Here is a 15,553-nt window from a genome sequence, read left to right as displayed (position 1 = left end):
CCATTTTACCCCAGTGATGTTTTATTCCGCAATCCTGCCCCTTGTTCTAGATTTCATACTGAGGAAACCGTCCCGTCCAAAGATTATCTGATCCGTCCCGTCCCTCCCTTCAAACACCTTCCCCTCCGCCCAGAGCTGCCCGGACATGTCCCTGCTGTTGTGCGAATGACAGGGAACCCGAGTGAGTCAGCGGGCGTAGTCTCGGCGGCGGCTGATAAACGAGCGGCCGGTGATCCGCGCTGGGCACATGCTCCGGGAGTGCGACAGGGTAAGTGCTCAATTGTGGGGGGCGGTGGGTGCATGGGGGAAGGTCGGTGCAGGCAGGGTGAAACAAGCTGCGGGGAACCACACGTTTTGTATTGGGCTCCCGTTCACTGCGCTCCGGATGGGAACTGGGTTGTAGTCCGCCCGGAGCAAATGCTGATGTGAAGGACGGGATCCCGGCGACCTGAGGCCAATGGTAACTGATCACTGAGGTGACACTGGTAACATCTACAAATCGATCCACCTCTCTCAGCGACTGATACTCCACAACCTCATGGATTTAAATTGCTCTGGGTGAAGAAATTGCTCTTCGATCTCTTCTGAGCCGATGATCCCTCGTTAAGGCACTCGGTCAGTGCGAACACTAAATCCTGAATCCAGATCACGATGACGGGATGTCCCGTGTCTGTTGTGCCCCTTCCCACTCATCCATTACAATTCGGGCTAGCGTCCGGTCAGGAGGGGGACAGGTTTAAGAGATGGTTGTTACTGGTAATCTGAATGGGACGGAGTCTCTTGCTCAGAGTAGCGGAAACGAGTATAGGAATGCCCCACAGTGCTGTTGACTGGGTCATTCCAGCAGTCCCGAGTCAGACCAGCATCGTAGAGCGGTTTTCAGCGATATGGGGTGAAGTGAGAAGAACGTGAAAGGGATACTGAGTCATCTCTGAGCATGAGCTTTGTAATTACAGACCTGCAGTAAGATTCGGCAAAGCAACTGCGAGTGAGATGGCATCTCCTCAGGTAAGCATCTGTACAAAGGTTCCAGACTGGGAGACAAGTTCTGTGCATCTAACCACCATTTATAGAGTTATTTATTAACATGACCAAAGTTGGTTTGATGCGTGAATCCTGTTCCCACAGGTTAGAGAAAATGGAGCTGAAGATGCAATGCAGAGGGAGTCTGGAGCTGAGATGCCCAGTGGTGGACAGGATGGCCCTCAGCAGACCACAGAGGAGACCCTGGTGTTCTTTGACTTGGAAACCACAGGCCTAGGTAACAGATCGCACAAGACTTCCTCTGCTGCATGAACCATAGGTGCTGAGAGCCCAGGGATTGTTACAGCATAGGAGGCCATTCATCCCATCCATTCGTTGCTGGCCCTCCGTAGATCAGTTTGTCCACCTAATTCTCCTGCTCTTTCCCCAAAGTCCTGCTCTCTCTCTCTCTCTCGTCTCTCTCCTCTCACCAAAGAGACCGGTTTCAGTTGCACTAACTAGGTGAATTCCAGATCACAACCAATCTCTACTTCATTTTTTTCCAGTCACATCTTACTCACGACCACTCCTTCATATCCTACTCCTCTGCCACTCCATCATATTGTACTCCCTGCCGCACCATCATATCTTACTCCCAAACAAACTATCATATCCCTCTCCCAGCCACTCCATTATATCTCACTGCAGGCCACTCTAACTTTATCTCACTCCCTGCCCAATCTTTCTGTATGTTAGTCAGGGTACAGTCTACTTCCAGTTTCTCTGTTTCTCACTTCTGTACAGTCTATCCTAGTTCCTCCGATGCCACTCTCTCCATGTCTCTCTCCTATCCCACACTACCTTCCAATGGATTCTATCCACCACTCATTCTGCACTGCACTCCCACAGATACACAATGATTTTGTACATCTCGATAAGATCACCCCTCATCCTCCTGCGCTCCAAGGAATGAAGTCCTAGCCTGCTTAACCGTCCCTCACCATCTGATGATCCAGCGAAAAAAGGCCCAGCCCATCCTGTCTCTCCTTGTAAATCAAGGCCTTCAGTCTTGGTAACATCCTTGTGAATCTTTTCTGTACCTTCCTATCTTTAATGACATCCTCCCTATAGCTTGGTGACTAGAACATGCTCACGGTACTCACAGCACCTCATATTCCATTTGGGTAGCCTACAACCCAATGCTATGAACATTGAATTCTCCAAATTTAAGTAATATCCTCCATTCCCATTCTCTCTTTCCTTGGCCCCAACCTCTCCCACCCAGGTGCGCATATCCTGCCCCTTTTCCCCCATATCCCTCACTCTGGCTTTACATTTCACTCTCCCCTTTTGTTTCCTATTCATCTCCAACTATTGCCTCTTACTCCACACCTGTGTGCCAACAAACCCCCCTCACCTGTAGCAACATCATCTGCCATTGAAAGAGTTTAAAGATTTAGAAGTTACAAAATGGATTCAGCTGTAGATTTAGAAGCAATAAAATGGATGATTAACCTTCCTCCTTTTAACACTAAGAAGAGTACAGCAAAATAACATGAATGTTTTCGCCTTTCTTCTATAACACTAGCGAGATAACAGCACAATAACATGAAAGTCTTTCTCTATGATATAAACAATCAGAAAAATGTTCAGACAATTCAATTCGTTCCCACCCTTTACTCTACAAGATTGTAATGTACGTCAACAAGGTCAAAAACCAAGTGCTTGAATCTGCAAAAAAAAGCTTCTTCAGCAGAACCATATATGGGCTAACCTTTCCTCTATTGGAAGAACCTGTCAATCCTCTGATTTTAACAGGCAGGAGACTGTACTATGCTCTGTAAGATAAAGAATTGTTGAATTGCTGATTATTGGGGCATAGATATATCTGATTGAACATTACCTCTATTTGTGGGGATAGAGTGACTCTAGAGTCTGTATTTTACATACTGTGTGAGTTGACTGTCACGCCCGCCTGGGCGAAATAAAGATCTTACTGCTTTATTACTAACTTTATTGTGTTTTTGTCTGTTTGAAGTAAAACGAACATTAACACCATCACCTCTTTTCTATGTGTCTTTCCTCTCTCCTCCCTACTACAACCAGTTGGAAAAAGGGTCCCGACCCAAAAAGTCTCCTATCGATTCCATGCACAAATGAAGTCTGATCCACTGAGTTATTCCAGCACGTTGTGTTTTACATAATACTCCAAGTGCGTTCTAACCAATGTTTGTACAGTTGTAGCACCAAGTCCCAACTTTTATACTCAGTTCCCGCTCGATGAAAGCCTTCTTCACCATGTCTACCACAATCCTCTTGCCTCTCTGTTCTATAACAATCCCCAGAGCCCTGTTCCAGTTTGTCTTGCCAAAGTGCCACAGTCATGTGTCAACTGCAATTGTCACAGTTAAATTCCATCAGTTAATCCTTGGTTTACTTTCTCAGTTGTGCTTTATCATTATTATCTTCCAGAAAATGATTGTGACATTGTGCAGTTGTCGGCAGTGAGTGGTGAGAAGATCTTTAACAAGTACATCTTGCCTAGTAAGCACATCTCGGAAGGTGCATTTGCCATTAATGGATTTCAAGTCTTGGACGGGGTCCTATACCTTCGAGGGGAACCTCAGCAGGCCAGCAGCCTTCAGGACACCTTGGAAGCTTTCCTCCACTTCCTGCAGTCTCTGCCCTCACCTCTGATAATAGGGCATAACATCTGGAAGTTTGATGCTCCTATTCTTTTACGAGGTCTGCAAGAGCTCTCCATGAAAGATCAGTTTGACAGTTGTATAACTGGATTCTTAGATACTCTCTTGCTCGCCAAAGTTGTTGTTCCCAGGTCAGAGGTCAATAGTTATAGGCAAATTGAATTAGTGAAAGTGTTTCTTAAGAAAGGTTATAACGCTCACAATGCTGTGGAAGATGCAAAAAGTTTGCAGGAGCTGTATTCTGTCCTAGAATTTACTCCAGAACAAAAGAAGAGCAGTCAGTTTTCAATCTCCCAGCTTGAATGCCAAGTGTCTATGCGGCCCTTACTCAAAGAAAAAATAATTTTCTCTCAGTTAGCTGATAAACTTGCAATGCAAGGAGTAAGCTTCGAGAAGCTGCAATCAACGCATCAACAAGATGGGGAGGGAGGGCTGAAGAACTTCCTCCGGTCTCTGGGTCACATGGAACCCAGTTACACCAGGCTCTCGAGGTTTTTTATTAAGTGAAGAGCGCAGTTGTATTGAACCTTTGAAGTTGATTGGTATAACTCAGTAACAGAGACTGTGTATTCCTCTCAATGTGCACGATCCGCTTCCTTCTAGCTGAATTGCCCTCTGCAACTATTTTTTACCTAATTACCCTTAAAGCACAATAACAAGCTGCTGGAGAAACTCAGTGGGTCAGGCAGAATCACATTCCCACCACAGATGCTGCTTGACAGTTGAGTTCCTCCCGCAGTTTTCTGCTCAAGATTCCAGCACCTGCAGTCTCTCGTGTTATTCGTAATAATGTATTTTCTATCTATATGAAATGAAAATGTAACTATGTGGATCTTAAATAAATAATATTTTATAATCATGACTTGATCACTGACTATGCTCCAAGACAAGCACAGTATATGAGAGAAATAGGTTAGTGGTATTCCGGACAAAAATATATCTGGGAGGCTCTGTGGTGTCCTTGAAAGTGGTAATGGGTCGTATCGTGGCCGATCATTAGATCTACAGAAGTCAAATGGAATTCTTTCTTCGGACTGATGAAGGTCCTGACTTGTGCTAGGAACAGTTACAGAGGCACAGGTTTATATCAGAGACTATTCTTATTCTTCAAGCAGTGAAATTAAAAAATCCTGCAGATTCTGAAAATCTGAAGTAAAACCTGCAGGTCAGGCAACACCTCTGGAAAGACAAACAGTTAACGGTTCAGTCTGGAGACCATTGTCAGAAATGGGAAAGAGAAAACAAGGTTGTTTTCCATCATGGAAGGGGTGGGGGAGGAATGAATAGGTCAAAATGCCCGTTTTGAGCTGAATGAGGCGGAGCCTGCACCTGCAGCCGCACCCAGCACTGATGACCTGGCACTCACTGTGCCACTCACTGTGAGTACGGAGGACGTCAGAAGAACATTCCGCAGGGTCAACCCCAGGAAGGCTGCTGGCCCAGATGGCATCCCAGGGAGAGTATTGCGGGACTGTGCAGACCAGTTAGCGGAGGTTTTTAGCGACATCTTTAACCTCTCTCTGTCAACGTGCACTGTCCCTAAATGCTTTAAGACTGCTACCATCATGCCTGTACCCAAAAAAACATCCATTACCAGCTTGACTGACTAGACCTGTTGCTCTCACTTCAACGGTGATGAAGTGTTTTGAACGGCTGGTCCTGGCCCACATTAAGTCCTCACTCCCATCCACCCTGGATCAGCATCAGTTTGCATATAGAGCTAATAGGTCAACGGAGGATGCCATCAACATAGCTCTACATTCTGCAGTGACACATCTGGAGTGTCCTACCTCATATGTGAGGATGTTATTTGTAGATTTTAGTTCTGCATTTAATTCTATCATCCCCAGCAGAATGGTGGACAAACTGTCTGATCTGGGTGTTAATGCAAACACATGCGGATGGATTAATGACTTTTTAACAGACCGCCCACAGACTGTCAGGATGGGGTCCAATTACTCCCCAGTCCTGACGCTCAGCACAGGAGCGCCACAAGGTTGTGTGCCGAGTCCCATCTTGTATACAATATACACTTATGACTGTATACCAACACACAGTACAAACAGGATCATCAAGTTTGCGGACGACACGACTGTGGTGGGACTGATAAACAACAACGACGAGTCTGCCTACAGGGATGAAGTCCAAAAACTGACTGTCTGGTGTACCAAAAACAACCTGGTACTCAACCCATCAAAGACAAAAGAACTGGTCGTTGACTTCAGGAGGAAGAGGAGAGAGGAACCTGCTCCCTTATACATTAAAGGAGACATGGTGAAGAGAGTCACTGGCTTTAAGTTCCTGGGAATAAACATCTCCCAGGACCTCAAATGGCAAATGAACATCGTCACTCTCGTGAAGAAGTCACATCAGCGGCTGTATTTCCTGAGGTCTCTGCGGAGAGCAAACGTCTCACAGCCGCTGCTGCTGTCCTACCGATGCGCCGTGGAAAGTATCCTCTCCTATGGAATCCTGGTGTGGTTTGCTAGATGTACTGTGGCTGAGATGAGGGCGCTGCAGGGAATTATAAAAACTGCACAGAGCATTACAAACGCTCAACTGCCCTCCTTGGATGATATATATAGGGCCCGATGCTTGCGCCGGGCCACAAATATCAAGCAGGACACATCCCACCCTGCCAACCACCTTTTCACTCTGCTACCCTCTGGGAGGCGATTCAGGTCTCTGACTAAAAAATAGTTTCTACCCATGTGCGATAAAAGAGCTTAATTCCAACAGAGAACACTGGGGAAACAAAATGTAATTCCAAGAAATGCCGCCAATTTCTTTTTAATTCTTTTTAAATACTTATTTATTATTTTACTAATAAGTGTACATATGTGTTAATGGTTGTCGTGTTTGTATTTTTTTAACCGGAGGAGATGTAATGCAATTTCGTTGCACAGTATTGTGCAATGACAATAAACGTATTCATTCATTCATTCATTCATTCATTCATTCATTCATTCAAAGTGAATATTCAGTACAAACCAAGATGATGCTGGAAATACTCAACAGGTCAGGGACACGGAAAATATAGTTGGTCAAATATCCTTCACCAGAGCTGAATAGGAGACAAAAGAAGCGTGGTAATCTGCAAGGAGTGTGTGGAGAGGGGATGTCTGTGAGAGGGTAAAAACAGGGCGACATGGAGAGAAGAAGGTGATCTCATCGATAAGTGAATGCAAGAGTGTAAACATAAACACATGAATGCAGATTATAATCTGTGTCAAGTGATGTCAACAGCTGTGGAGTTGTAGCACACACACAGCCTCACCTGGTGAGCTTTTCCAGCATTTATTGTATTCTTCTGGCATGAACTCACACTCAAACCCTATAATCACCAGCGAGGTATCTACCCCCCCCTGCACAATTGCTCTGCCCCTGGCAAGACGGTTAATGCCTGGAAATGGAGCCCTCCCTGACTTGGCCCTCTCTGTAGCCTGGTGTGCACACATTCTCTCTGGTTGACCAAATCCTGACGTGGTCGTATTTAGACATTAATTAAGTGATGGTATTTAGTCATTATTTCATTATAAATGGTTTGATATCTTACAAAGCACGGTGGTGAGGAAGGTTGAAAATGAGTAGATGTGAGGGAACAGATCAGGAAAGCTGAGGGAGGACAGGATAGAAATGGTTGGGATGAGACTGTTCCTAGCATGAGTCAGTATCTTCATCAGAAATGGATGGGTTGGGATTGGGGGGGGCTGAATGGGAACAGGGTGATCAGGGAGTTGGGTGGGCATCAACACAGGGTGCAGCGGAGGGAGTGGGAGTAAAGAGAGGGGTATGGGATGTCAGGAGGGTTGGAATGAGTTGGGTCTAGGCAGGATTGGCTAATTATTAGAGATGGGGACCGAGGTGAACGGGAATCTGGGGGATGGACAGATGCTTTTCTGCAGATGCTGGATGATGGGATCAGGTCAGGCTGGAGGTAATCTCACCATTTTAAGAACAGCACCCGGACTCTGCCCTTTCACTTTCGTTTCTCATTCTGCTGGTCGAGGAGAGCGCCCGTTTCCGGCAGCAGCGGAGTGAGGCAGGACAGCGGCTCCTCGCAGGCGACAGACAGACAGGCAGCTCAGACGACCCTTCGCCGCTGCCACCGTCCGGCTCTTTCCTCGCCCCAGTCTCTCCGGGCCAGGTCGGAGGCTCAGACCCGAGCCCGGCGCAGAGAAGCAGAGTCAAAGACTTGGAGGTGAGATAAAATGGCGAGCCGTTTAACGGGATCAGGAAACTGTTGCAAAGTGAGCGAGGTTTCAGTGGCAGCGAATGCAGCGCATCCCCGCACACGCTGCCTGACTCGTTGAGTGTTCCCAGCAGCTTCTGTTTGCTCAGATTTCCAGCTCTGGAAACTGCAGCTGCACGCAGGTGGTTGGAAGTGTTGGGAAGGGACGATCGGGAATTACCGGTGAGTTAGAAACATAGAAAACATGTACTGGAGTATTCCATTCAGCCCTTCGAACCAGCACCGCCATTCAATATGATCATGGCTGATCATCCAAAATCAGTAGCCCATTCCGGCTTTTTCCCCATATCCCTTGAATCCCTTAGCCTTAAGAGCTAAATCTAGTTCTCTTGAAAATATCAAATGAACCACTTTTATTCTGTCCTTTGAGGTAAAAATGTATTACTCCCCGGAGAACAAAACTCTTCCTCATCACCATTTTACCCCAGTGATCTTTTGTTCTGCAATCCTGCCCCTTGTTCTAGATTTCAGCTTCTTCTTCTTTCGTGCGGCGTGCACAGCCTAAAGTTGTAGAACAACTTGTTCTATTTGATCGTTCAGGTCAAATTTGTCGCACCTGGAGTCGTTCCAGGTGCGACAAAGGTTCACCTGTATCTCCTCCAACCTCATCTACTGCATCCGCTGCTCTAGATGTCAGCTGATTTACATCGGTGAGACCAAGCGTAGGTTGGGCGACCGTTTCGCCGAACACCTCCGCTCAGTCCGCAATAACCTACCTGACCTCCCGGTGGCTCAGCACTTCAACTCCCCCTCCCATTCCCAATCCGACCTCTCTGTCCTGGGTCTCCTCCATTGCCAGAGTGAGCAACAGCGGAAATTGGAGGAACAGCACCTCATATTCCGTCTGGGGTCCTTGCGTCCTTATGGCATCAACATTGAATTCCCCCAATTTGGCTAGCCTGTGCTGTCCCCTCCCCTTCCTTCACCCTCTAGCTGTCTCCCCCCACCCTCCCATCCGCCCGCCCTCGGGCTCCTCCTCCCTTTTTCCTTCTTTCTTTCCCCACCCCCCAACAGTCTGAAGAAGGGTTTCGGCTCGAAACGTCGCCTATTTCCTTCGCTCCATAGATGCTGCTGCACCCGCTGAGTTTCCCCAGCAATTTTGTGTACCTTTGTTCTATTTGATCTTTTGTTTGTGCACGTCGAGTTGATTGCATTAGTCGAAACAAGGGGACCACGTGAAGGTTGCAATCTTCCACCCCTTCTAGATATCATAATGAGGAAACGGACTTCTTGCATCCACCCTGTTAAGCTTCTTAGAATCTTAGATGTGTCGATAAGATTACTTACCATTATTCTAAACTCCAATGTGTATAGACCTAACCTGGCCAACCTCTTAACATATGTCAACCCCTTTAACCCGAGAATCACACTCAACCTTCTCTGCACCGTCTCCAATGCAAATAGACCAACATAAGTAAGGAGACAAATGCTATATGCAGTACCTCCTGTGTGGTGTCACCAATACATTGTACAGTTGCAGCAAGACACACCCTGAAATTGTACTCTTTGCCGTGAAGGCAACAGTTCTCGTTAGGTTCTTAATTACCCATTGACGTTCTGTGTTTCTAATGCAGGGACACCAAGATATTTGTGTCTAGTTGCTCAGGTTTGAAGGAATATTCTACTCTTTGCTTTTTTCTTCTGCATTAGACATCCTTACAATCCCCACATTACATTTGCCAAAGTTTTGCCCACTCATGCAACCTATCTCCATACCTCCTTGCAGACTACGTATTCTCCTCACACCTTGCTTTCCCAGCTAGGTTTGTCTTTTTGTACCTTTCCAGTTTAATGTTATCTTTCTTATAGCATGGTGACCAAAACTGAACACAATATTCCAAGTGGAGCCTCACCAACGTCTTGTACAACTGCTACAGGGTGTCCCAATTTATATACTCATAAAGGGCAAAAGCCTTCTTCACCACTCTCCATCTGTGACACCACTATCAGGGGACCAGGCACTCGTACACCTCAGTCTCCACAAAACTTCACAGGGCCCTACTATTTATTGAGAAAGTCCTGGTGTGGATTGACTTCCCAAAATTAACATCTTGCACTTATCTAAATTAAACTTCATTTTGTCATTCCTCAGCCCACTCAGATCCTGTTGTAATTCTTGATAACTATTCTCTATGATACCATCTAATTTAGTGTAATCTGCAAAATTACCATGCTTTAGCCAAGCTAATTTATACATTCACATCCAAATCTTTGATATAGACCACAGGCAACAATGAATGGGTCCAGGCCTCCAACTCTCTGCTTAAGCAATTACATAAATTGCCTTTGATCAAGTTGACCATGTGACTCCTCAGTCTGTACAGCTCACCAATCAGAAAATGACACATTTGTTTCATTTCATTATAGTAATACATAATATTATTCCATATTCCATTTCCTGTTAGTCAATCAATCAGTTTTAATTCCATATTTCCAAAATCTGCAGGTTTATTTTTGTTTTTTAATTGATGTCAAATTAACTGTACCTTCTCTTTGGAGATGTCTCCCTTGAAATTTTGCTCCCTTCTCTTTGACTGGAATTCACGTTCTCTTTTGCCTTTGTCTTCTCTCTCCGACTAAAAATGATAACTCGGTTTCCTTCACAGATGCTGCCTGACCTGCTGAGTGTTTCTCACGTTCATTGTTGATTTCTAGCATCTGCTTTTTCTTGCACTTCACTTTGAATATAACTTTAATCTTCTACGTTTTTTTGCGAATGGCGTGCACAGCCTAAAGTTGTAAGACAACTTGTTCTTGGGGGAAGGTCGGTGCAGGCAGGGTGAAACAAGCTGCGGGGAACCACACGTTTTGTATTGGGCTCCCGTTCACTGCGCTCCGGATGGGAACTGGGTTGTAGTCCGCCCGGAGCACATGGTGATGTGAAGGACAGGGTCCCGGCGACCTGAGGCCAATGGTAACTGATCACTGAGGTGACACTGGTAACATCTACAAATCGATCCACCTCTCTCAGCGACTGATACTCCACAACCTCATGGATTTAAATTGCTCTGGGTGAAGAAATTGCTCTTCGATCTCTTCTGAGCCGATGATCCCTCGTTAAGGCACTCGGTCAGTGCGAACACTAAATCCTGAATCCAGTGTCTGTTGTGCCCCTTCCCACTCACTCATCCCTTACAATTTGGGCTAGCGTCTGGTCAGGAGGGGGACAGGTTTAAGAAATGGTTGTTACTGGTAATCTGAATGGGACGGAGTCTCTTGCTCAGAGTAGGGGAAACGAGTCTAGGAATGCCCCACAGTGCGGTTGACTGGGTCATTCCAGCATTCCCGAGTCAGACCAGCATCGTAGAGCGGTTTTCAGGGATAAGGGGTGAAGTGAGAAGAACGTGAAAGGGATACTGAGTCATCTCTGAGCATGAGCTTTGTAATTACAGGTCCTGCAGTAAGATTCGGCAAAGCAACTGTGAGTGAGATGGCATCTCCTCAGGTAAGCATCTGTACAAAGGTTCCAGACTGGGAGACAAGTTCTGTGCATCTAACCACCATTTATAGAGTTATTTATTAACATGACCAAAGTTGGTTTGATGCGTGAATCCTGTTCCCACAGGTTAGAGAAAATGGAGCTGAAGATGCAATGCAGAGGGAGTCTGGAGCTGAGATGCCCAGTGGTGGACAGGATGGCCCTCAGCAGACCACAGAGGAGACCCTGGTGTTCTTTGACTTGGAAACCACAGGCCTAGGTAACAGATCGCACAAGACTTCCTCTGCTGCATGAACCATAGGTGCTGAGAGCCCAGGGATTGTTACAGCATAGGAGGCCATTCATCCCATCCATTCGTTGCTGGCCCTCCGTAGATCAGTTTGTCCACCTGATTCTCCTGCTCTTTCTCCAAAGTCCTGCTCTCTCTCTCTCTCTCTCTCGTCTCTCTCCTCTCACCGAAGAGACTGGTTTCAGTTGCAATAACTAGGTGAATTCCAGATCACAACCAATCTCTACTTCATTTTTTTCCAATCACATCTTACTCACGGCCACTCCTTCATATCCTACTTCTCTGCCACTCCATCATATTGTACTCCCTGCCGCACCATCATATCTTACTCCCAAACAAACTATCATATCCCTCTCCCAGCCACTCCATTATATCTCACTGCAGGCCACTCTAACTTTATCTCACTCCCTGCCCAATCTTTCTGTATGTTAGTCAGGGTACAGTCTACTTCCAGTTTCTCTGTTTCTCACTTCTGTACAGTCTATCCTTGTTCCTCCGATGCCACTCTCTCCATGTCTCTCTCCTATCCCACACTACCTTCCAATGGATTCTATCCACCAGTCATTCTGCACTGCACTCCCACAGATACACAATCTCTTATGATTTTGTACATCTCGATAAGATCACCCCTCATCCTCCTGCGCTCCAAGGAATGAAGTCCTAGCCTGCTTAACCATCCCTCACCATCTGATGATCCAGCGAAAAAAGGCACAGCCCATCCTGTCTCTCCTTGTAAATCAAGGCCTTCAGTCTTGGTAACATCCTTGTGAATCTTTTCTGCACCTTCCTATCTTTAATGACATCCTCCCTATAGCTTGGTGACTAGAACATGCTCACGGTACTCACAGCACCTCATATTCCATTTGGGTAGCCTACAACCCAATGCTATGAACATTGAATTCTCCAAATTTAAGTAATATCCTCCATTCCCATTCTCTCTTTCCTCGGCCCCAACCTCTCCCACCCCTCCCCACCCAGGTGCGCATATCCTGCCCCTTTTCCCCCATATCCCTCACTCTGGCTTTACATTTCACTCTCCCCTTTTGTTTCCTATTCATCTCCAACTATTGCCTCTTACTCCACACCTGTGTGCCAACAAACCCCCCTCACCTGTAGCAACATCATCTGCCATTGAAAGAGTTTAAAGATTTAGAAGTTACAAAATGGATTCAGCTGTAGATTTAGAAGCAATAAAATGGATGCTTAACCTTCCTCCTTTTAACACTAAGAAGAGTACAGCACAATAACATGAATGTTTTCGCCTTTCTTCTATAACATTAGCGAGATAACAGCACAATAACATGAAAGTCTTTCTCTATGATATAAACAATCAGAAAAATGTTCAGACAATTCGTTCCCACCCTTTACTCTACAAGATTGTAATGTACGTCAACAAGGTCAAAAACCAAGTGCTTGAATCTGCAAAAAAAAGCTTCTTCAGCAGAACCATATATGGGCTAACCTTTCCTCTATTGGAAGAACCTGTCAATCCTCTGATTTTAACAGGCAGGAGACTGTGCTATGCTCTGTAAAATAAGGAATTGTTGAATTGCTGATTATTGGGGTATAGATATATCTGATTGAACATTACCTCTATTTGTGGGGATAGAGTGACTCTAGAGTCTGTATTTTACATACTGTGTGAGTTGACTGTCATGCTCGCCTGGGCGAAATAAAGATCTTACTGCTTTATTACTAACTTTATTGTGTTTTTGTCTGTTTGAAGTAAAACGGACATTAACACCATCACCTCTTTTCTATGTGTCTTTCCTCTCTCCTCCCCACTACAACCAGTTGGAAAAAGGGTCCCGACCCAAAAAGTCTCCTATCGATTCCATGCACAAATGAAGTCTGATCCACTGAGTTATTCCAGCACGTTGTGTTTTACATAATACTCCAAGTGCGTTCTAACCAATGTTTGTACAGTTGTAGCACCAGGTCCCAACTTTTATACTCAGTTCCCGCTCGATGAAAGCCTTCTTCACCATGTCTACCACAATCCTCTTGCCTCTCTGTTCTATAACAATCCCCAGAGCCCTGTTCCAGTTTGTCTTGCCAAAGTGCCACAGTCATGTGTCAACTGCAATTGTCACAGTTAAATTCCATCAGTTAATCCTTGGTTTACTTTCTCAGTTGTTCTAGCTCTTCACTGTTGCTACACCATCAATTTCCCTGAAAGAAATGTTGTGCTTTATCATTATATCTTCCAGAAAATGATTGTGACATTGTGCAGTTGTCGGCAGTGAGTGGCGAGAAGATCTTTAACAAGTACATCTTGCCTAGTAAGCCCATCTCGGAAGGTGCGTTTGCCATTAATGGATTTCAAGTCTTGGACGGGGTCCTATACCTTCGAGGGGAACCTCAGCAGGCCAGCAGCCTTCAGGACACCTTGGAAGCTTTCCTCCACTTCCTGCAGTCTCTGCCCTCACCTCTGATAATAGGGCATAACATCAGGAAGTTTGATGCTCCTATACTTTTACGAGGTCTGCAAGAGCTCTCCATGAAAGATCAGTTTGACAGTTGTATAACTGGATTCTTAGATACTCTCTTGCTCACCAAAGTTGTTGTTCCCAGGTCAGAGGTCAATAGTTATAAGCAAATTGAATTAGTGAAAGTGTTTCTTAAGAAAGGTTATAACGCTCACAATGCTGTGGAAGATGCAAAAAGTTTGCAGGAGCTGTATTCTGTCCTAAAATTTACTCCAGAACAAAAGAAGAGCAGTCAGTTTTCATTCTCCCAGCTTGAATGCCAAGTGTCTTTGCGGCCCTTACTCAAAGAAAAAATAATTTCCTCTCAGTTAGCTGATAAACTTGCAATGCAAGGAGTAAGCTTCGAGAAGCTGCAATCAACACATCAACAAGATGGGGAGGAAGGGCTGAAGAACTTCCTCCGGTCTCTGGGTCACATGGAACCCAGTTACACCAGGCTCTCGAGGTTTTTTATTAAGTGAAGAGCGCAGTTGTATTGAACCTTTGAAGTTGATTGGTATAACTCAGTAACAGAGACTGTGTATTCCTCTCAATGTGCACGATCCGCTTCCTTCTAGCTGAATTGCCCTCTGCAGCTATTTTTTACCTAATTACCCTTAAAGCACAATAACAAGCTGCTGGAGAAACTCAGTGGGTCAGGCAGAATCACGTTCCCACCACAGATGCTGCTTGACAGTTGAGTTCCTCCCGCAGTTTTCTGCTCAAGATTCCAGCACCTGTAGTCTCTCGTGTTATTCGTAATAATGTATTTTCTATCTATATGAAATGAAAATGTAACTATGTGGATCTTAAATAAATAATATTTTATAATCATGACTTGATCACTGACTATGCTCCAAGGCAAGCACAGTATATGAGAGAAATAGGTTAGTGGTATTCCGGACAAAAATATATCTGGGAGGCACTGTGGTGTCCTTGAAAGTGGTAATGGGTCGTATCGTGGCCGATCATTAGATCTACAGAAGTCAAATGGAATTCTTTCTTCGGACTGATGAAGGTCCTGACTTGTGCTAGGAACAGTTACAGAGGCACAGGTTTATATCAGAGACTATTCTTATTCTTCAAGCAGTGAAATTAAAAAACCCTGCAGATTCTGAAAATCTGAAGTAAAACCTGCAGGTCAGGCAACACCTCTGGAAAGACAAACAGTTAACGGTTCAGTCTGGAGACCATTGTCAGAAATGGGAAAGACAGAAAACAAGGTTGTTTTCCATCATGGAAGGGGTGGGGGAGGAATGAATAGGTCAAAGTGAATATCCAGTACAAACCTAGATGATGCTGGAAATACTCAACAGGTCAGGGACACGGAAAATATAGATGGTCAAATACCCTTCACCAGAGCTGTATAGCAGACAAAAGAAGCTTGGTAATCCTGCAAGGAGTTTGTGGAGAGGGGATGTCTGTGAGAGGATAAAA

General features: G+C 45.3%; 1 protein-coding gene across 2 annotated transcripts; it reads left to right on the top strand.

The window, feature by feature from the left end:
• Nucleotides 1-14,947, top strand: LOC116987431. Of its 2 annotated transcripts, none has more exons than XM_033043469.1 (4): nt 1-268; nt 11,313-11,365; nt 11,486-11,618; nt 13,859-14,947. In XM_033043469.1, the coding sequence occupies exons 1-4, from the start codon at nt 166-168 to the stop codon at nt 14,596-14,598; spliced, it is 1,029 nt and encodes a 342-aa protein (XP_032899360.1). In that variant the 5' UTR covers nt 1-165; the 3' UTR covers nt 14,599-14,947. The 2 variants fall into 2 exon arrangements, with proteins under 2 accessions (XP_032899360.1, XP_032899361.1); XM_033043470.1 differs by lacking the exon at nt 1-268 and adding an exon at nt 7,703-7,869.
• Nucleotides 14,948-15,553: the final 606 nt, after the last annotated feature.

The sequence above is a fragment of the Amblyraja radiata genome, chromosome 25, assembly GCF_010909765.2.
Source record: "Amblyraja radiata isolate CabotCenter1 chromosome 25, sAmbRad1.1.pri, whole genome shotgun sequence".
In the NCBI taxonomy this organism is placed as follows: domain Eukaryota; kingdom Metazoa; phylum Chordata; class Chondrichthyes; order Rajiformes; family Rajidae; genus Amblyraja; species Amblyraja radiata.
The sequence above is the reverse complement of the archived record's forward strand: the minus strand, read 5'-3'. Positions and strand labels throughout refer to the sequence as shown.

Bases quoted from the DNA above. Each gene is read 5' to 3' on its own strand.
- LOC116987431 (XM_033043469.1), top strand. From the start codon at position 166: ATGACAGGGAACCCGAGTGAGTCAGCGGGCGTAGTCTCGGCGGCGGCT. The intron at 11,366-11,485 runs GTAAGCATCTGT...CTGTTCCCACAG, and splicing joins GTGAGATGGCATCTCCTCAG to GTTAGAGAAAATGGAGCTGA. The intron at 11,619-13,858 runs GTAACAGATCGC...TATATCTTCCAG, and splicing joins CTTGGAAACCACAGGCCTAG to AAAATGATTGTGACATTGTG.